The sequence below is a fragment of the Procambarus clarkii genome, chromosome 3, assembly GCF_040958095.1.
Source record: "Procambarus clarkii isolate CNS0578487 chromosome 3, FALCON_Pclarkii_2.0, whole genome shotgun sequence".
Classification (NCBI taxonomy): domain Eukaryota; kingdom Metazoa; phylum Arthropoda; class Malacostraca; order Decapoda; family Cambaridae; genus Procambarus; species Procambarus clarkii.
Genome location: NC_091152.1, coordinates 25,254,819 through 25,277,648, shown reverse-complemented (window position 1 = coordinate 25,277,648; position 22,830 = coordinate 25,254,819). Strand labels below are relative to the sequence as shown.

Genomic DNA, 22,830 nt, shown 5'->3' with positions numbered 1-22,830 from the left:
GGCATTAAATATGCAAAAACTAGAAGATAGAAGAAAAAGAGGTGATATGATCACTACATACAAAATAGTAACAGGAATTGATAAAATTGAAAGGAAAGAATTCCTGAGACCTGGAACTTCAAGAACAAGAGGTCATAGATTAAAACTCATGAAACAAATCTGCCGGAGAAATATAAGAAAATTCACTTTTGTAAACAGAGTGGTAGACAGCTGGAACAAGTTAGGTGAGAAGGTGGTGGAGGCTAAAACCGTCAGTAATTTCAAAGTGTTATACGACAAAGAGTGCTTGGGAGACGTGACACCACGAGCGTAGCTCTCATCCTGTAACTACACTTAGGTAATTACGATAGGAAGCGACAGTATTCGGCATAAGACAACGGTCCTGGAACAACTAAGAAAGAAAGAACATGACAACCTTAACAGACAGCGAGGTACACCTACAAAGCGAAAGAAACGGAAGGACCGCCAAGAGACCTCATACTGCCGCTGAGACGAAGCATGCAAGTGGGACACCAACAATGAGGCCACCAGATCACCGTACAGGTGATGATAGACCCGAGTCAAAAATACCATAAACGAAGACTCAAGGAGAAGATCGAACCAGACACGTGATGCACTGGACTGATCTGCTGGAAGAGGCGGAGTCGCGGGAAAACCTTTGGGTTCGGACACCAAGCAAGCAGCGCCTGAAACCAAGGCTGGGCTGGCCACCACAGGGCCAAGAGGACTACTCTCCCCAGGTAGGTCTCCAAGTGAGTCAGGACCTGGAGCAATAGCTGAACCGGAGGAAAGTAATACAGGAACCCCTAACTCGACCAATCCTGCCGAAAGGTACCGACCCCAACGGCCTCTCAGTCAGAGAACGGCGCCACATATATCGGAAGGTGCTGTGACCACGCCGACACGAAGAGGTCCACCTCCAGGCGCCTGAACATCTCGAAGAGCCAAATGAACGAGTTGGCGTCGACTGTCCATTTCATGGACAAAGGAACGAACCAAGACAGGCCGTCCACCAGGACGTTGGAAACCCCCCGAACGACAATTGCCAGGAGAGCCAAACCCCGAGAACTCACCAGACGAGTCACCCGATGTGACCAGCCCCAAAGAGTCGAGGACCGCATCGAACCCCCTATGTTTAGACAGTGAACCACCTGGGACCAATCCAAATGGAGTCAGATCATCGATCCGTGGGCAACCTGAACCCGCCGAAGAGAAAATCACACTGCCACGAACTCCTGCAACGTGCTGTGGACTCGACGGAAGGATGGACCCCACAGTCCCTGGCCGGCCTGGTGAGCATTGGTCACAAAGCCCCAGCCGAGAGATGACACGTCCGTGAACACATCGAGCGAGGGCTTGAGTAGGCGCCAACGCACTGAAGCCCGAAAAAAACGAAGAGGAAGCCGGCGACGCAGCAACTGACACAAGGCCCCCGAGGGTCGACCCCAGCGATCACAAGAGGGGTGGATGGGACATCCCCGAAGGACACTAAACAGTCGACAAAGCCAAACCTGACCCAGCAGGTAGATCATCACAAAGTTCAGGCTCGCACACAGACCCTCAAGCAACCGCCGGTTGACCCGGGAACCCTCCAAAAAACGACAAAAGCGGGACCGTAGGTGATGCAGAGAAGCTGGCACCCGTGGCTTACCCTAATGAGCGGATCCAACCTGCAGCTACTGTGCCACTGCAGAGTTGGCAAACAACAAGGGACAGAAAGGCGAAGACATTCTAAGAGCCAGGGCTCAGGCGGATTCCATGGAGGGATCAAGCACCGCCTGTCAGCACGCGAGCCGGGAGGCATAAAACAACGACACCGCATCCCGCAGGATCGGCGCAAACAGCTTCAACAAGGCAGACAACAAGCGAGCAGCAGAGCCCAAGGCACCGGACCCAGGAACGGCCCCGAGCGCCTCCACATCCATCTCAAGCCAGTCTGCAGACAGGTCCAGGAGGGAAAAGAAATGCAAGGCTGAAGCCAGGAGGCCATGACCACGAAAGTCCTCAGTAACCTGTAGAGCCGAAAGGAAGGGAACTTGCACATGAAGCAGCACAGCGCCAACATCCCGAGGAAGGGCAGGGGCAAACAACCACACATCGAGTTGCTCAAAGTCGCCCCACAGGAAAACCTTGACTACCGTCAATGCCTCACGCCACTCAAGAGTGCGGAAACGACAGAAGGTATGGCACCCCTCCAAACCAAAAACCAGGACAGTCCGCCAGCCAGGACAACTCCGGAACCTAATATCGGATCCAGTAGGGAAATGAAGACAGATCCATAATAAAGGCGTAATCCAGGTTGTGCAGGAGGTAAGCTGCAAAGGACTCCCGCACCACACGAGGTTGGATGCGGGAAGCCAAAAACCTCCGGAAAGACCGGACCGAAACACCCGAAGGACACAACCGAACCCGGGGAGGGCAAACACCAAATCCAATTCATACACAGAAGGGGGGAGGGGGGAGAAAACCCACTCCTTGTAACAGTAAGCCCCGCTCAAAGGGCAGAAAAACCCAAGCAGGGTCCAACGGGGCCTAAGACCCCCAAGTCAGCCCCACCCCGGGATCCTTCACACCAGAACCCAGGGCCGAATCATCTCCCAAAGCCTCGGCCTCAGAAGAAAAGGCCGGCACAGCCATAAATGCCAGACGGAAGGGGGGCTCACTGGTCAGACCCAGACGCTTCGTCAGGGACTAATGCCTCCGTCACCGCACCAGAAGGGGCACCCCCCGAGACTGCCAGAGTCTCAAGACCATCTAAACCCTGCCCTGACTCTGAAACACTCAGACGTTTCGGGGCCGGAAGCAGGGAAAGGACCACATCGAACCACAGCAGGGGAAGGACGAGGGGAGCGCGGATAGAACCAAGGCTGAAGCGACCAACACCCACAAGTCCGGGTCCCTATAAGCGAAACCAGGCGGCCTCAGGGCTTCTGGTGCATCAACGACCTAGAGCGTTGCAACAACATAAGCCTAACAAACAATGCTTGCACTGCCTGTACCCGAATAATGTCATCAGTAGATTGGGTAAACTGAGTGATCAGCAAGCAAACAACTCTCAGTACTCTGGTTCAAAAGTGTCACTGACCCAACAGGCAGCGTGACTGAGGCAACAGTGAGTCACACTGAGACAAGGGGACAGAGCAACCTTCGAGCAACCCGTGGGATTTCCCGGGGTCCTGAGTAAGTAAAGTAAATTTTATTCAGGGAAAGTACATACATAGTTGATTTACAAACAATGTTAGATTTATAGATAGAGCTAGTACATACAATACCAAAAGCCACTAGTACACACAGCATTTTGGGGCAAGGTGTGGGGAGGGGGGGGGGACAACTTAGACTGAAACTTAATAGTAATTGAGATAAGGTATAAATTGTGTTGAAAAAAGGAATAAAAAAAGGAATACAAAATAAAAAAAGGGGGGAACATGGCAGAAATAAGCAATTGTACAAGTTGGTGAACAAACAGCATTATTTATAAAAAAAAAAAAAAATTAGCAAGACATGGGTTGACATTTAGGGGGTAAGGTAGGTTACATGGAGTTAATTAGGTAGTACTTTGTTTTACTCCTAAAGTGGTTGAGGGAGGTACAGCCTTTGACATGATTGGGGAGGTCATTCCACATTCTGGGTCCCTTGGATTGTAGAGCATTTCTAGTTTGGTTAAGTCGCACTCTTGGAATATCAAATAGGTATTTGTTTCTGGTGTGATGCCCATGAGTTCTGTTACAACCTTCTAGGAAGCTTTGAAGTTCAGGATTGACAATGCAGTTCAGAGTTTTAAATATATAGAATATAATATACAGTATTTAAATATATAATACGTGTACACTCATGGGGACCAAGCAGGGAGCAGCACCTGAATAGATAAAAGTACTCAGTACACAGGGGCAATAACCACGGCAGACTTCCCCCACCAGGCAGGCAAACAAAAAGAAAAAGAAAACCCCCGCAAGAGGACAGCATACCCAGGCAGAACAGAGCCGGCCGCTATGAGTGGTGAAAACAAGATGCACAGTATCCTGCGTCCCTTACCAGCGCAAACTGCCTCCTTCCCTATGGCGAACACCCAAGCACACAAAGGGCGGCCTAAAACCGAGCAGTGAACGGCCCAGCAGAGGCAGATTTCAAGGAACTTGTGGAAGGTGGCCCCAAGCCCAAAGGGCAGTACTTACCAGGCACCTAGGGAAGGGAACCCTAGACAAATGCAACCCGAGTACTGAAGAAATACTCCTGGCTCACGCACCACCGAAAAGACAGCCACCACACGCAAGGCACACTGAAACCAAGTCTGGAGCCAGAGCACACGACCTCTACCTAGCGCATCAGCTTCAGAACTGAGGTGTGGTGACAGTTTTGGCCTCCACCACCTTTCTCACCAAACTTGTTCCAACCGTCTTCCACTCTGTTTGTGAAAGTAAATTTTCTTATATTTCTTCAACATCTGTGTTCAGTTAGTTTAAATCTATGACCTTTTGTTCTTGAAGTTCCGAGTCTCAGGAAATCTTCCCTATCAATTCTTGGTACTATTTTGTACATAGTGATCATATCACCTATGTCTTCTATCTTCTAGTTATGGCATATTTAATGCCTTTAACCTCTCCTCGTAGCTCTTGTCCTTCAGTTCTTAGAGCCACTTAGTGGCATGTCTTTGCACCCTTTCCAGTTTGTTGACGTGCTTCTTTAGATATGGGCACCATACAACTGCTGCATATTCCAGCTTTGGTCTGACAAAAGTCGTGAACAATTCCTTTAGTATTTTGCCATTCATTTACTTAACACTTTCCGGTCCCTGGCGGGCACTCTCCAGCTTACCTCAAGTTGTGCTGAGCATTTCCTGTGAGTGCGCGGTCAGACTCAAATATGTATACTCTCCCGTTTTCTCACCTCAATTTTCATTTACGGCGTTCATTTTGCCATCTTTTTGTACGCAATAGAATTCCATACAGGGATATATATACATATGAAGGTCAAAAGCCCAGCGTGCCACCCTCATCAAAGTCATAACTCTGCCGAAGGTTACCCACAAGCGCACAACCCCATCAAAATGTGTCTACTCTTCTTCTTACCTCAATTCTTGTGCTTCCTCATTAATTTTGGTATCAATTTGTTTGCAACAGAATTCCCTACAGGAGTATATGCATCAGGAGTATATACAGGAGTATATACATGAGTATATGAGGTCAAACTCCCCCCCCCCCCCCCACTTCCCCCCACAACAAAGCCGAAATTCAGCCAAGCGTTACCCGTGAATGAGCACCCACTGGCACACATGCAACGCCTACTCACAAACGTGAATACTCTTTTCAGTTTGATAACATCAATTTTCGTGTTACGTCATTCATTTGCTATCAAATCTTTCACAATAGAATTCCCTACAAGGGTATATGCATACAATATCAAAAAGCCCGGCATGCAACCCGCACCAAACACAAAAATCAGCTGAGAGTTCCCCGTAAGCGTGCAAGAGCACTAAAATGGTATGCTCTTCTCAGTTTTCTCATATCAATTTTCAAGTTACAATGCTCATTTTGGTATCAAATTGTTCACAATAGAATTCTCAAAAGGGATATATGCATACAAGGTAAAAAATGCCAGCGTGAAACCCGCAGCAAACCTGAAAATCGGACGAGCATTACCCGTGAGCTAGCACCTATCCACACACCAACACCAGCACTAAAATGTGTACCCTCTCTTCAGTTTTCTTATGTCGATTTTTGTATTACACCGTTCATTTGGTATCAAATTGTTTAATAGAATCCTCTAAAGGGACATATGCATACAAGGTCAAAAAGCCTGGTGTTGCAACCTGCAGCAAACACGAAATTCGGACGAGCGTTACCTGTGAGCAAGCAACCAGCCTCACACCATCACTAAAATGTGTATACTCAACAGACACCTAGGCTCTCTTCCCTAAACTGAGCTTTAGGATGACTGCTAAGAGCAATTTGTTATGCCAGGCCATAACTAAAATGGGGTAGCCTTGGGGCTCCTGGGTCAGCAACCAACCTATCGCACTGCAGCAATCTAAAACAAGCGTGCAACACCCAAGCTGCCTGCACTCGAAGTGTCATCAGTGGACTGGGTGTACAGAGTCACAAACAAGGAACAAAATTAGCAAGACTCACGGTCAAAGGTGTCACCGACTCAGCAGGCAGCATGACCGAGGCAGGAACCGTGAAAGTAACCTGGAGACAAGGGAACCGAGCAACCCTCAAACTCGCTCAAGGCGAGGGGGGGGGGGGGGCTCAGGGGTCACATCCATCAAACCCATGCACCCCCACAGGGATTCCCAGGGTCCTGAGGTGGAACTCAAGCTCAGGGAAGGCCCAGGCAGGGGTAGTGCTAACTGGCACCCAATAGCACAAACAAACTGCTAAAGCTGCACCCCCGGGACGTGTACACTCATGGGGGCCTAGCTGGGGGCCCAAAAAGCAGATCCCCCACTAGACGCAAAAAAAAAGAAAAAAAAAAAAAAAAAACGTAAGAGGACAACGTACCCAGGCGGAACAGAGCTGGCCACAGAGGTGACAACTAGCTGCACAGTACTCTGCACCCCAACCAGTACAAAACTACCCCTACCCAAAGGCAAACAACGGTGCACAAAACACCCAGGCACACTAAGGGCGGTCAATTACTGAGCAGCAAAAGACCAAGCAGAGTGAGATCCCAAGGTGACTTGCGGAAGGTGACCCCAAGGGCAGTACTTACAAGGCACCTAGGGAAGGGGACCCTAGGCGCATGCAGCCCGAGTACTTGTGAAATTAGTCCTGGCTGGCCACCACCAAGGAACAGCACCACACCACAAGGCACAGAGCTGGAGGACAAAAATAGGAGCCAGAGTCACACAACCGTTGCCAAGCACATCAGCCTAAGAACTGAAGGGTGGACAGCCGGTGTGAGAGTCTGGGGCTCCACCTTTCCCCTCCCGAGGAAGGGAGGGGGGGGGGGGGTTGCACAGACAAGCGGTGCGGTAACATCATGCTAGTTTGCTAGTTTTCATTTGGGGAGTTCTGTACTCTAGTTCAGATTTCTGTAGCAATATTTTAACTAAAATAGGGGTTTATTTTGGGGGTGCTTACCTTTCTGGGTGTCTGACCCAGTTGATGGCAGACACAGAATGTTTCCAACTACACGGGGGTTTCTATAGGCCATTACTCCTTGTGCCTCTCTGAGGGGCCCAGCTTCTGGCTTGTGGTCCCAGGCAGGCCTACAACTCTATTCACATTGACTGATGCCAAAATCTAATATATCCATATCAGCCTGGATAACTCCGGGAAGCCGAAGGGGCTCCCCCTAGAAAAATGTTCAGTTTTTGTCACCTAAGCTCCATGTGGAACCCAGTAGCAACTTTTCAGATTAGATGGTAAATTCAAATAAACATCTCACCTTGTAATGTGCCTTTCCTTTGTCATGACTCATAAAGTGGTAGTAAGACTTCAGCTCCACAAAACCACATAACTGAAAATAATATTTTACCAATGACAATTAAATATTGTGAACTACAAATTACTTCACTAACCAAAAGTATCTATGCACTCATTAGTACAATTAATGTTACAATATTAAACATTAACACATTTTATTTTAATTGAACAATTGTATGAACTCTGTAAATGTTGCAATAATTCACTGATTTCTGCTGCATCATAACACACAAATGGTTGCAAGAGGAGTCACCTATCTGGTTATAATGGCGATTTAATAATCTAAGTACCTTAATGAGCATAACAGGTTCCCAGATAGGCTTCCATGTTATGTTAATAAAGGAACTGCGGTTATACCCAGCTAATCAAATTGTAAACATTACACAAAAACAAAAATCTTCTTTAAAGTCAATGTGCTTATGAATCCATGTATGTATTCACCTAGTTGTGCTTGCATGGGTTGAGCTCTGGCTCTTTCGGTGCGCTTCTCAACTGTCAATCAACTTTTTTTTTTTTCCACACACACACACACACACAAGGTTCAGGGAAGAGTAAAAGCAAATAAAATACAATAAACAAGTAAAAGTGAGTGAAAATAGCAGAGTGGAAAAGTTTGTTTTGGTCTAGAACAAAAACAAAGATGGCTGCCGCCACCACCCCCACTGAGGAATGTAGACACACCAACAGATGATGGTTTCAAAGGATTCTCACCACAAGATATAAGAAAAGGAGGTGTTCTTGGCAGGTTAGAGATAATTGAGGATATGCAAAAGAAGTATGAAGAAAAAGTGCTTAAATTGGAAGAGGACAATGGAGCTCTTTGGAGTGAGCTTTGCACTCTAAAAGGGAGTATGCTTCAACAAGGTAAGATTATTACTGCATTAACAGACAAGGTAACAAATCAGGAGGAGCAAATCAAGGAACTAGTGAAAGAAAATGAGGCATGGAAAGTGAAGTGTGGTGACTTATAAGAAATAAACAAGAAAATAGACTCATATGGTGAACAACTCCAAGCAAGCCTAAGGGCTAACAGAGTTAGGTAAGGATCTCCAACTGGAAACTTCACTGACAACTCACATAGAGGAGGTGAATAAAGAACTAGAAAAGTATAAAGAAGAAATAAAAGCGACATATGCTGAAGTTGTAAAAGAGAAAGAGACTATCAAAGAAGTGTGTTCGGAAGTCAAAACCAGAAATGACCAACAAGAAGCAGAAATTAGGCAAGCAATTAGGAAAGAACTGGTTACCAACAGTAAACTGGTACAAAACACTGCAGATAGAACTAAGTCCATAATCATTTTTGGATGTTTAGAGAAGGAAATTCCATCTAGGGTGGACCGAGCGGCAGAAGAGATGAAAATCATAGAGAAAATAGTAGGTTTAGGAGAAGGCTCAAAGGAAAATGTCAGTGATTTTAGAAGAATAGGAAAATATGAGAAAGAAAAGAACCGCCCCTTAAGGGTGACGTTTATTAATGGAGTGAAAAACATGATGGAAGTGCTAAGAAATGCCAGGAAACTGCAGAGTGATGAGGTTGGCAAATTATGGTCAATAAGACAAGACCTCTCCAAGGAAGACAGAGAAAAGCTGAAAATGAACCTAATTGAGGCAAAACGTCTAAATGGGGATAGAAATGAAGAAGACAGAAATTCTTTTTTTTTACAAAGTGACAGGGACTGGAAAGCTTGTGAAATGGTACATAAAAACAAAGCAACAAGATCAGTAGTGGAAGGGGAAGTAAAGAGCAAAGGAAAAGGGAACATGTTCCTGAAAATTGTATATACCAACATAGATGGAGTGAGGTCAAAAACTTTGGAGTTGCAAGATATAATCCAGCTTAGGGTCCCAGATATTGTTGCATTATCAGAGACGAAACTTGAAGGAAATATAATAAATGAAGTCATATTCCCAAGAGGCTACTCAGTTTGGAGACGTGACAGGAAAACTAGGGAGGAGGAGTGGCTGTACTGGTGAAAAAACACCTGAAGGTAAAAGAGTTAATATTTGAAAACCCTCGAGATATTGACATAATGGCATTGCAGGTCTGGAATCAGGATGATAAGCTGATAATTGTAAATACCTACAGCCCACCAGCAAGCAACACATGGACAAAGGAAGAACTGGATGACAAACGAGAGGGCCTCATAATGGTCATGAGATATATTATTGTACAAGCAGATAAAGATAAATCACGACTGTTGATACTGGGGGACTTCAACTTTAGAGCGATAGACTGGGAGGCCTATGAAGCAAGAACGGAGGACTTTTGGACATGCAGATTTGTGAACATCATTCTGGAGACATTCTTGTATCAACACATAAAGCAAGCCACAAGAATGAGGGAAGGAGATATACCGTCAGTACTAGATCTAGTATTCACCAGGAAAGAAGAAGAGATTTTTGACATCCAGTACCTTCCTCCCTTGGGAAAGAGTGATCACGTCCTGTTAGACATTAAATATGCTTTAAGATATCATCTAGAAGAAAATGGGGACATTGAAACAGTTGATAAACTCGATTTAAGGAGAGGCAACTATGGGGAACTTCGAAATTTTTTTAATGAGTGTAATTGGACAGAATTGTTGCTAGGCAGGGAAGTAAATGAAATGTATGCCAAATTTTTAAAACTATACGAGGAAGGCACACAAACATTCATACCAAAACAGAGATGCAGGGCCAGAAAACAGGATTGGTTCGACAGAAATTGTGAGAGGGCAAGAGACCAAAAGACACAAAAATGGAATCAGTATAGGAAGAGGCCAAACCCCCCAACATACCAGCGATACAAAGATGCGAGAAACAACTACACAGCAGTAAGGAGAGAGGCAGAAAGAAATTTTGAAAAAGGGATAGCAGATAAATGTAAAACAGAACCGGGCCTATTCTACAAATTCATAAACAACAAATTGCAGATAAAGGATAATATCTAGAGGTTGAAAATGGGAAACAGATTCACGGAAAATGAAAAGGAAATGTGTGAAACATTAAATGAAAAGTTCCAAAGTGTGTTTGTACAAAATGAAATCTTCAGAGAACCAGACACAATAAGAATTCCAGAGAACAACATAGAGCGGATAGAGGTGTCTAGAGATGAAGTGGAAAATATGCTAAAGGAGCTCGGGAAGAACAAAGCAGCTGGCCCAGATGGCGTTTCACCATGGGTTCTGAGAGAATGTGCATCTGAGCTCAGCATTCCACTTCACCTGATCTTTCAGGCATCCCTGTGTACAGGAATCGTAGCAGACGTGTGGAAACAGGCTAACATAGTTCCAATCTACAAAAGTGGCAGCAGGGAAGACCCCCTCAATTATAGACCTGTATCATTGACAAGTGTAATAGTGAAAGTATTGGAAAAGCTAATCAAAACTAAATGGGTAGAACACCTGGTGAGAAATGATATAATATCAGACAGACAGTATGGTTTTCGATCTGGAAGATCCTGTGTATCGAATTTACTCAGTTTCTATGATCGAGCCACAGAGATATTACAAGAAAGAGATGGTTGGGTTGACTGCATCTATCTGGACCTAAAAAAGGCTTTCGACAGAGTTCCACATAAGAGGTTGTTCTGGAAAATATTGGAGGGGTGACAGGTAAGCTTCTATCATGGATGAAAAATTTTCTGACTGATAGAAAAATGAGGGCAGTAATCAGAGGCAATGTATCGGAATGGAGAAATGTCACAAGTGGAGTACCACAGGGTTCAGTTCTTGCACCAGTGATGTTTATTGTCTACATAAATGATCTACCAGTTGGTATACAGAATTATATGAACATGTTTGCTGATAATGCTAAGATAATAGGAAGGATAAGAAATTTAGATGACTGTCATGCCCTTCAAGAAGACCTGGACAAAATAAGTATATGGAGCACCACTTGGCAAATGGAATTTAATGTTAATAAATGTCATGTTATGGAATGTGGAATAGGAGAACATAGACCCCACACAACCTATATATTATGTGAGAAATCTTTAAAGAATTCTGATAAAGAAAGAGATCTAGGAGTGGTTCTAGATAGAAAACTATCACCTGAGGACCACATAAAGAATATTGTGCAAGGAGCCTATGCTATGCTTTCTAACTTCAGAATTGCATTTAAATACATGGATGGCGATATACTAAAGAAATTGTTCATGACTTTTGTTAGGCCAAAGCTAGAATATGCAGCTGTTGTGTGGTGCCCATATCTTAAGAGGCACATCAACAAACTGGAAAAGGTGCAAAGACATGCTACTAAGTGGCTCCCAGAACTGAAGGGCAAGAGCTACGAGGAGAGGTTAGAAGCATTAAACATGCCAAAACTAGAAGACAGAAGAAAAAGAGGTGATATGATCACTACATACAAAATAGTAACAGGAATTGATAAAATCGACAGGGAAGATTTCCTGAGACCTGGCACTTCAAGAACAAGAAGTCATAGATTTAAACTAGCTAAACACAGATGCCGAAGAAATACAAGAAAATTTACCTTTGCAAATAGAGTGGTAGACGGTTGGAACAAGTTAAGTGAGAAGGTGGTGGAGGCCAAGACCGTCAGTAGTTTCAAAGCGTTATATGACAAAGAGTGCTGGGAAGACGGGACACCACGAGCGTAGCTCTCATCCTGTAACTACACTAAGGTAATTACTTAGGTAATTACACTCACACACACAAAGGTGTGTGAAAAGGTGACACCCCTAGGGTCAACACTTGCAGCAGAGGAGCTCCAGCATATTTCAACAATCCTAAGTATTGTAGTACAGGTTGATGGTAGTGAGTGGTGTCCCAGAGAACATAAAGGTATAGTGCTCTTGAAAAATAGGTGAGATAACAGGAAAGTGCTAAGGGAAGTGAAAAATCGGATGAGAAAAAGTTGCCCTAGTGTTTACAGTGCAGAGAAGAACATTCAAGATGGCCACTGGCAAGGGGAAAAACAAAACAGAGCTTGATTTTGAGGGATTCAATGAAGAAAGCATTGATATTAGCAGTCTACATAACAAGTTGGTAAATTTAGATACTATAGTGAACTCTTGTGTAGAAAGAATTAGTAAATTGAAAGAAAGTAATGACCATTTGAATAGCAAAGTTGTATGTCTTGAGGGTTTACTGAAAGACTTGCGCAAGGATAAGAATCAATTGGAAACAAATTGCAAAGCCATGGTAGAAGAAAAACTCTTAAAAATAGCTTTGGAAGAAGTTAAAGTAAATTTAAACATAAATGACTACAATAGGTTAGGCAAGGAAATTCAACAAGAGAAACAGCTTTTGTCAGCACAGATGGAGGAAGTTACACAGGGAATAGAACAGTGCAAGAAAGATATGCAACTCACCTATGCACAAGTGGCCAAGGAGAAGGAAAAAATAGAAGCAGCAGTAAAGGAAGTCAAACACTGCAGCAACCAAGATAAAATAAACATTAGGCTGAAAGTGAGAAAAGAATTGGCATCTAACCCGAAGTTGGCGCAAAACACAGTTGATCGGAGTAAGTCCCTGATCATTTTTGGCTGAAAAGAAAAGGCGATACCATCTAGGTCAGAAAGAGCTGTAGAAAAAGCTAAAGTAGTAGATAAAATTGTTGGCCTCGTAGAAGGTCTTACAACCATAGAGAATGTGTGCGACTACAGGAGAATAGGCAGGTATGTAAAAGGGAAAGATCGACCTTTGAGGATCACCCTAAACGGTGCCAAATAGATGGAAGAAGTACTAAGGAATGCTAGAAAATTACAAAGTGATGAGGATGGGAAAGGGTGGTCGTTAAGACGAGATCTTTCAAAAGAAGATAGAGAGAAGCTGAAACTGAACCTCGCCGAGGCAAAACATTTAAATGAGAGCAGGAATGAAGAAGAAATAAATTCTTTTTTCTACAAAGTGATAGGGGCAGGCAAACCAGTAAAGTGGTACATAATGGCAAACCAACAAAATCAATAGAGAGAGGGGGAGTGAAGAATAAGGAGAAGGGGAACAAGTTCCTGAAGATTGCATACACCAACACAGATGGAGTGAGATCAAAGATACTGGAGTTAAGTGATGTAATACAGCTGCAGACACCAGACATTGTTGCACTCACGGAGACAAAACTTGATGTTATTTTAAATGAGGTCATATTCCCAAGGGGCTACTCAATTTGGAGACGGGACAGAAAAATTAGGAGAGGCGGTGGCGTTGCTGTGCTGGTAAAAGAACACCTAAAGGTGAACGAAATAATGACTGCCAATCCACAAGAAGTTGACATAATAGCACTAGAGATCTGCCATGAGGATGATAAACTAATGATAATAAATGCATATAGTCCACCGCCAAGCAGCACATGGTCAAAGGAGGAGCTAGATAGTAAACGTGAAGGTCTTATAACAATAATGAGAGAGATTATAGCGAGAGCGGATGACGATAGATCACGACTGTTGATAGTTGGTGACTTCAACTTGAAATCCATAGACTGGGAAGCATATGAAGCTAAAACAGAAGATTTTTGGACCTGCAAATTTGTAGACCTCATCCTGGAAACATTCTTGTATCAACATGTTAAACAAACTAAGAGGATGAGGGAAGGGGACGTTCCCTCCATGCTAGATTTGATATTTACCAGGAAGGAGGAAGAGATATTTGACATTCAGTACCTTCCTCCCTTGGGTAAAAGTGACCATGTCTTTTTGGGAATAAAGTATGCAATGCATTATAATCTGGAAGAAAATAAGGAGGTTGAAGCAGTTGAAAAACCAACCTTCAGGAGAGGTCATTATGGTGACCTTAAAAAAAAATTTTTAGTGAGTATAATTGGACAGACTTGATGCTAGGCAAGGAAGTGAATGAGATGTATGTCAAGTTTTGTGAAATATATGATAAAGGCACAAAAAAATTTATACCAAAACAGAGATGCAGAACTAGGAAACAGGATTGGTTCAATAGAAATTGCGAGAGGGCTAGACACCAAAAGACACAAAAATGGAATCAATACAGGAAGAGGCCGAACCCCCAAACATACCAGCGATACAAAGATGCGAGAAACAACTACACAGCAGTGAGGAGAGAGGCAGAAAGAAATTTAAAAAAAGGGATTGCAGACAAATGTAAAACAGAACCAGGTCTATTCTATAAATTCATAAACAGCAAATTGCTGGTAAAGGATAATATTCAGAGGTTGAAAATGGGAAATAGATTCACGGAAGATGAAAAGGAAATGTGTGAAACACTAAACAAAAAGTTCCAAAGTGTGTTTGTACAAAATGAAATCTTTAGGGAACCAGACAATAAGAATTCCAGAGAACAACATAGAGCACATAGAGGTGTCTAGAGACGAAGTGGAAAAAATGCTCAAGGAGCTAAGTGAGAACAAAGCAGTAGGTCCAGATGGAGTTTCACCATGGGTTCTGAGAGAATGTGCACCTGAGCTCAGCATTCCACTTCAACTGATTTTTCAGGCATCCCTGTGTACAGGAGCTGTAGCTGATGTGTGGAAAAAGGCTAACATAGTTCCATTCTACAAAAGTGGCAGCAGGGAAGACCCCCTTAATTATAGATCTGTATCATTGACAAGTGTAATAGTCAAAATATTGGAAAAACTAATCAAAACTAAATGGGTAGAACACCTGGAGAGAAATGATATAATATCAGACAGACAGTATGGTTTTCGATCTGGAAGATCCTGTGTATCGAATTTACTCAGTTTATATGATCGAGCCACAGAGATATTACAGGAAACAGATGGTTGGGTTGATTGCATCTATCTGGACCTAAAAAAGGCTTTCGACAGAGTTCCACATAAGAGGTTGTTCTGGAAAATATTGGAGGGGTGACAGGTAAGCTTCTATCATGGATGAAAAATTTTCTGACTGATAGAAAAATGAGGGCAGTAATCAGAGGCAATGTATCGGAATGGAGAAATGTCACAAGTGGAGTACCACAGGGTTCAGTTCTTGCACCAGTGATGTTTATTGTGTACATAAATGATCTACCAGTTGGTATACAGATTTATATGAACATATTTGCTGATGATGCTAAGATAATAGGAAGGATAAGAAATTTAGATGATTGTCATGCCCTTCAAGAAGACCTGGACAAAATAAGTATATGGAGCACCACCTGGCAAATGGAATTTAATGTTAATAAATGTCATGTGATGGAATGTGGAACAGGAGAACATAGACCCCATACAACCTATATATTATGTGAGAAATCTTTAAAGAATTCTGATAAAGAAAGAGATCTAGGGGTGGTTCTAGATAGAAAACTATCACCTGAGGGCCACATAAGGAATATTGTGCAAGGAGCCTATGCGATGCTTTCTAACTTCAGAATTGCATTTAAATACATGGATGGCGATATACTAAAGAAATTGTTCATGACTTTTGTTAGGCCAAAGCTAGAATATGCAGTTGTTGTGTGGTGCCCATATCTTAAGAAGCACATCAACAAACTGGAAAAGGTGCAAAGACATGCTACGAAGTGGCTCCCAGAACTGAAGGGCAAGAGCTACGAGGAGAGGTTGGAAGCATTAAACATGCCAAAACTAGAAGACAGAAGAAAAAGAGGTGATATGATCACTACATACAAAATAGTAACAGGAATTGATAAAATCGACAGGGAAGATTTCCTGAGACCTGGCACTTCAAGAACAAGAAGTCATAGATTTAAACTAGCTAAACACAGATGCCGAAGAAATATAAGAAAATTCACCTTTGCAAATAGAGTGGTAGACGGTTGGAACAAGTTAAGTGAGAAGGTGGTGGATGCCAAGACCGTCAGTAGTTTCAAAGCGTTATATGACAAAGAGTGCTGGGAAGACGGGACACCACGAGCGTAGCTCTCATCCTGTAACTACACTTAGGTAATTACACACACACACACACACACACACACACACACACACACACACACACACACACACACACACACTTCTTTTTTTACACAGGTGGGTAAAGGAATAGGTGAGTTCTGACTCCTGTTAGAAAGCTTAGAGCTTTCTCTTACCACAACAAATCTCAAGTTTGGAACATGACCTGCCCATCAGTTTACAATCAGTCCCATGCTGTTTGAATATGGGCCAACAATTACAGATTGGTATTCAGTCATTCCGCCAGGGCATGAACAGAAAAAGTTGCCCGTAAAACGAAGGGCAAGAATGCTAGCACTATGGAAACCAAGGTTAAGTTTAAACACAAACAGCACAAACAAAAACAAGGCAAAAGCATGTTTATGATGCATGAACATAAGGAGTACCTTACCAAACATATGACAATGAGTCTTGGTGTAGAGCAGTCCATATAAGATGCCTCGTACTCATACCCAGGTTCAGAATTGAACTCTTTATCTGAAAATGGATAGAAGTTTATACTATTGTTTTCATTTATATAAATACCATGTTTAAATAATGTGATGTAAGAAGTAGCACAAATCAAAATGTAGCTGGTAGCCTACTGCTACCTATGAATCTTGGGAACAAGTCTGCCAATATTAGTTATTTATGCATTTACCCCAAGGTACCAACTTACTAGCCATCCAGTAACACTACACCAGCATTGCTGGACGCTGACACACTAATGGTAAATTCAGGAGATTAATACACTGACACCTCGGCATTATGAATGCCCCTATTTACAAACTTTTCGGGTTACGAGCCCAATTTCTCTGAAAAATCCGAATCGGGTTACGAACTTTGCCTCGGTAAACGAAGTTTGTTGATACGCGTATGGCCAACTTAGCGCGCGGTGGCACGGCGATCGCGCCTCAGTTTACCAGTGCCTGCTGCCTATTGACGATCGCGCCTGAATTCTTTGTAAAGAATTATTTTTTTCGAATTTTTGGTTATTTGAACATAAAAGTACAGCACTGTAGTTATTACTGAAAACACATGTAAGAATGACCATATAGGATAAACAAGACATCATTTGTAAACATGAAAATAGTACACGGGTTGTTGAACTAGCTAGGCAGTACAACAAATCTATGTCAATGATATGCACTGTACTTGCTAAGAAAAAGGACGTTATGAGTGGTGAAGTGGTAAAAGGCTTATCAACAATCACGAAACAAAGAACACAAACACTTGATGTTGAGAAGTTGTTATTAATTTGGATACACAACAAGGAGTTAGCAGGTGATAGCATTTCAGAGGCCATTATTGTGAGAAAGCAAGGTAACTGCACGAGGCACGAAGAACTTTTAACCACTGTACTACGCCAACCGAGAAAACTCGGTCGGTGGGAAACGCCTTTTGAATATTTCATCCCCATTCGTGAGTGGTAAATTGTGTACGAAATGGAATCTTGGGACCTCCAGTGAGAGGCAGCCATCTTGAAAAAAATTCACAGAATGGCTAGTTCACTAGTCACTCTTCCAGAATGACAATCTCTTCTAGTGAGGGACCTTACAAAGCAATCTGTTCAAGACTACCTTATAAATTGATCTTTTCCTATAATCTTTTAAAGATTACCTTACACTTCACAAGCTTGGTTACACACCACCTACAGGAACTAAAGTCAAGGGTGCACGTGAGTGCATTATTTGCGAGCACACAGAATGAATAAAAAGTGTGGGGGGAGGGGGGAGTAGTTAACCCTTAAACTGCACAAAACGTTACATGATGTGCAACATTGATGGGGGTATAATTAAAAAAATATTTGAATTATGTAAAAATTACTCAAAAATGTTAAACAAATCTTCAACTTACAGGGGGTACCTCGGTTTAAGAGTTTAATCCGTTCCTGGAGACGGCTCGTATTCCGAAAACTCGTATTCCAAAGCTAATTTCCCATAAAAAATAATGGGAAATGAATTAATCCGTTCCCGACTACCCCAAAAACCCTACATCAAACTAAATTGTTATACCTAATTCATCTAAATAAACCTACAAAACTATGTTCAAGCTATTACTTACCTTGCTGTTGAATGCTGTAGGCGTATGGAAGATGGTGAGGAGGGGGGAGGAGGAGAGGTGTTACTGTTTGGAAGGGGAGTCCCCTTCCATTATAACATCAGGCAGTGAGGACTTCACTGGTGAGCACACACTGGCACATTTTGCCTGCATACCACTAGGACTTGTTTGTCTTACTAAGAATCTGTCTAAAGACACTTGTTTTTCCCTACATTTTAACACTTGTCTGTAGTAAGACATCACATTGTCATTTAAAAGGTCAATGCAACGGCCTGCTACAGCTTTATCTGGGCGAGTTTTTTCAACAAAACTTTCCAGTTCTTCCCATACTTCACACATTTTCTTAATCAAGAAGGGACATCCTCTACTGCCTCTACTCACAGCTATTTTCTTAGGTTGAACCTTATCAATGGCCTTCTTGAGACCCATGGCAAGATATATAATAACTTTTATCTCTCTCTCTAGGTCGGCCTGAACGTGTATCAACAAACTCGCGTTCCGAGGTAACCCTCGCCTTCCGAGAACACATTTTCTGAGGAAATCCGACTCGTATTCCGAAAAACTCGCATACAGGGACACTCGTGTTCCAAGGTACCACTGTATTGGCTTCAGCTTCGTGAAACTTTCATCAAAATATTTTCAGAAATTGATTTTAAGCGAAAAAAAATAAAGTTTTGTTGATAAAGAGAAATCCTCCTATTAACTGGAACGGATGGATAATGCAAAAATAAAGAGATCCCAGCATCTGTCCGACGCACAAAAGAAGAAGAATAGAAGAAAGAAGTGTCCACAAACTGGATATACAGCTGGTGTCTGTATAGCATTGGCAAGTAATACATAATAACTCAAATAATAATGAGTAATTATGTTATGCTCTATTTTGTTATATCTATAAATAAAAATGTAAATGTTCGTTTGTTCAAAATCGCTAATCTCCGAAAGTTCTTCACCGATTGCTTTGAAATTTTCACACAACGTTCCATTCGCATCCGAGCGGGTTTTTATATACATACAATGTTGATATCACGTCTGTGACGGGAAAAAATCATGCGTTTTTTAAAAACTGTTTCACGTGAGGGAAATCTTCGAAACCGCTTTACCAATTGCTTTAAAATTTTGACAAAATGTTGCATTTGAATAGGTGCGTGTTTTTATATGCCTACTATATACATGCCTCACCTGTGACAAGAAAAAATATGCTTATTTTGAAAAACACGCCATCTGTTGAACTTAAGAGCAACACATGGTGTAATCTCCGAAAGTTCTTCACCTTTCCTTGAAATTTTGACAACGTTCCATTCAAATATGCACCTATTTTTATATACCTACTACAGTGGCACCTCGACTTACGATTGCCCCTACTTGCGATAATTTCGAGTTACGATGTAAATTTCATCAAAAAATGCGACTTGACATCCGATGGTGTCATCGACTTATGATATTTGTTGGCACACGTTCGGGTCGACCGAGCACGTGGTTCCTGGTCACGCGGCCGACTTGCCTCAGTTTACTACAGCTGCCTGCTTAGTGATGATCGCGCCTATAAGAAATTTCTCTTTTGTGGTGATTTTTTGCATTTTGAACATTAATTATTATATATCATGCCATGAGTCCCAGGAAAGTCAGTGGTAAGGCTCAACATATGAGATCCAATGTAAGGATGACCATAGAGCAGAAACAAGAGATCATTCGTAAATATGAAGATGGTGTGCGGGCTGTTGGACTGGCTAGGTAGTACAACAAATCTCAGTCAACGATATCCACCATACTGGCTAAGAAAAAGGACATTATGGGTGCTAAAGTAATGCATTATATACAGACAAATGTTAAAACGAAGGGAAAAACAAATGTCTCTTGACAAATTTGTAGTGAGACAAACAAGCACTGAACCACAACCAGGTCCTAGTGGTATTCAGGCAAAACGTAGGAGAGAGAGTACCCCCCAGAGAAAACATCACTGATGTTTTCATCAGGCAGTTTTGAGAAAACTGCCTGATGTGATAATGGAAGGGGACTCCCCTTCCAAACAGTAACAACTCTCCTCCCTCCTCATCACCATCTTCCATATGCCATCAAGAGCCCTCCATAAAGGTAAGATAAACTTAGATACTGTATTGTAGTTAGAAAAAACATTGTATTTAGTATAAAATGTATTTGTATGTTAATATTTTGGAGGGTGGGGGAACGGATTAATTCAAATCCCTTTATTTCTTATGAGAAAAATCGCTTCGACTTACGATATTTCGACTTACGATCCGTCTCTGGGAATGGATTAGCATCGTAAGTCGATGCCCCATTGTATATACAAGGTACATTCGGTTTATGAGATGATCTCGGTGGGTGGTGCACAACACGCCTCGGGGCTCTCATTTATTTATTTATTTATATATATACAAGAAGGTACATTGGGATTGTGAGGATACATAGCATAGTAATTACATTCTTCTAAAGCCACTAGCACGCGCAGCGTTTCAGGCAGGTCCTTAATCTAAGAAAATTTAAGTAGGTAAATATTAGCAAAATTTATAAAAATGATAAGTTACATAGCAAGAAAAAAATAAAAGATGAGAGAAAATTGTAGGTATTTTAAAGCACATAGGTAGCTCAGATTGATTGCAATGACAGCTTGAATGGTAGTTTAACAAAAATTAGTAGGCACAATACAGCATATGGCTAGCACATAAAAGAAGACAGTAATGAACACAATGATAGAGTGGTTTGGATTAAGTACATAAAGATTAGGAAAGTGGGTAACACTAGATACAGAGTAAATTTAAAGTTCTGTGTAGGAAACTACGAAGATGAAATTAGATACTTATTGGTTTTGTTTTTGAATGAGGCAAAAGTTTGACAGCTTTTCAATTCGCTAGGGAGTGAGTTCCATAGACAAGGTCCCTTTATTTGCATAGTGTGTTTACACAGATAAAGTTTGACCCTGGGGATATCAAAGAGATATTTATTTCTGGTGTGATGATAATGGTTCCTATTACATCTGTCCAGGGAGAGTTTCAGAGCATGGTTTACATTTAAGAACAGGGTTTTGTAAATGTAGTTGACACAAGAGAATGTGTGTGGAGGGAGTTAATATTTAGCATGTTAACCCTTAACATGCTCGGGGTTTAACACTTTCCTGGATTTTCGACTTGGAATTACGGGCATTTTCCCTAACTGCTTGTCGGATCACGACGCAAATTTACGGTGCGGTTTAAAATATTTGTAAAAAATCCAGTTTAAATCCGATTTACTTGGGGTTTGTTTCAAACTCCGCACCATGAAATTCCCGTTCTCTCGGGTAGGCCGCAAGTTACGTCGGCCTACTGGGTCACGTGACAGGCCCATTGTTTTGTTGTCACGTGGAGCGATCGGATCTCTCTCCCCTCGGCCGCCAAACTCGCACGTTTTCAAGGATTATTACCCGTTTGTGTGTGTTTATAACCCACTAAATTCATCAATAATGGATCCAGCACCAGGCCCAAGCGGTGTTTCGGCTACAGGAGCCTCAGAATCAAGTGGAAAAGACAGGATTACCGCCATCTATAGGAGGTTTGCTGGTATGAGGCTCACTCCCACCAAGATTCCCAATGTCTTGGATGTCTTTGATCAAGCTGAAAATGAACGAAGTGATGCAGAAGGTGAGGATGTAGAAGAAGAATTTGAAATTGGGGGCCGTAGACCCCTTGGGGATGACTCAACAGAGGATGAGACTGAAAGCCAAACTGAGGAGGAGGAGGAGGGGGCACCAGCACCGCCGCCTCTCACCACAAGGCGCACACGTGGTGCGTGCACTCCTAAAATCCAGCCAAGTAAACGACATCCTACTCGTCGTTTGAAAATAACCCCATTTGTTGATAGTGGTAGTGATTCCAGCTTTGATATATCAGGTGAGGATGAACCTAGTGACGAAGATGAGGCACCCCAGCCTCCTCGCAAACGTACGTGTCCAGTACGTACTCGCAAGCCTGGGGCCAGTGGTGGGTGGCTTGAGGACAATATTCCACCAGTGTTCGATGATTTTACTGGAAGCCCAGGCCTAAAGATTACAAAACCAAGTAGTGCACTTGCATATATTCAGTTGTTTATTACTCGTGCGTTGATTCATTACTTGGCATATGAAACCAATCTGTACGCTTTACAATTATTCAACCTGGCTAATGAAAATGTTGTTGATATTTGGAAACCGGTGAAGTTGAAAGAAATAGCCAGAGTCTTAGGACTGTGTATGTTGATGGGAGTAACAAAAAACCCCACTATGCACATGTATTGGCAGACAAATAAACCATGGCATACAAGATTCTTCAACATGTTTATGACGAGCAGAAGGTTTCAGCACATAGGTCAGTTTTTTCATGCGTTCAACAGCAATGAGGTGCCAGTGGACAATACAGATAAATTGATCAAAGTGAGACCAGTGATGGACTACCTAAGACACCGTTTTCAAGAAGTTTATTACCCAATGAGAGAGTTGTGTTTGGATGAAGGCACAATGGCATGGCGAGGCCGGCTGTCGTTCAAAGTGTACAATCCAAGCAAACCAGACAAATATGGCGTCAAATTT

General features: G+C 42.5%; 1 protein-coding gene across 1 annotated transcript in view; it reads right to left on the bottom strand.

The window, feature by feature from the left end:
* LOC138368637 (uncharacterized) overlaps positions 1 to 22,830 on the bottom strand; it is a 169,987-nt gene that overhangs the window by 89,431 nt on the left and 57,726 nt on the right. Inside the window, exons 4-5 of the mRNA XM_069331296.1 lie at positions 16,627 to 16,712; positions 7,387 to 7,458 (exon numbers count right to left, since the gene is read on the bottom strand). Of these exons, the coding sequence (XP_069187397.1) occupies positions 7,387 to 7,458; positions 16,627 to 16,712 (158 nt within the window). The remainder of the gene's footprint in view (positions 1 to 7,386; positions 7,459 to 16,626; positions 16,713 to 22,830) is intronic.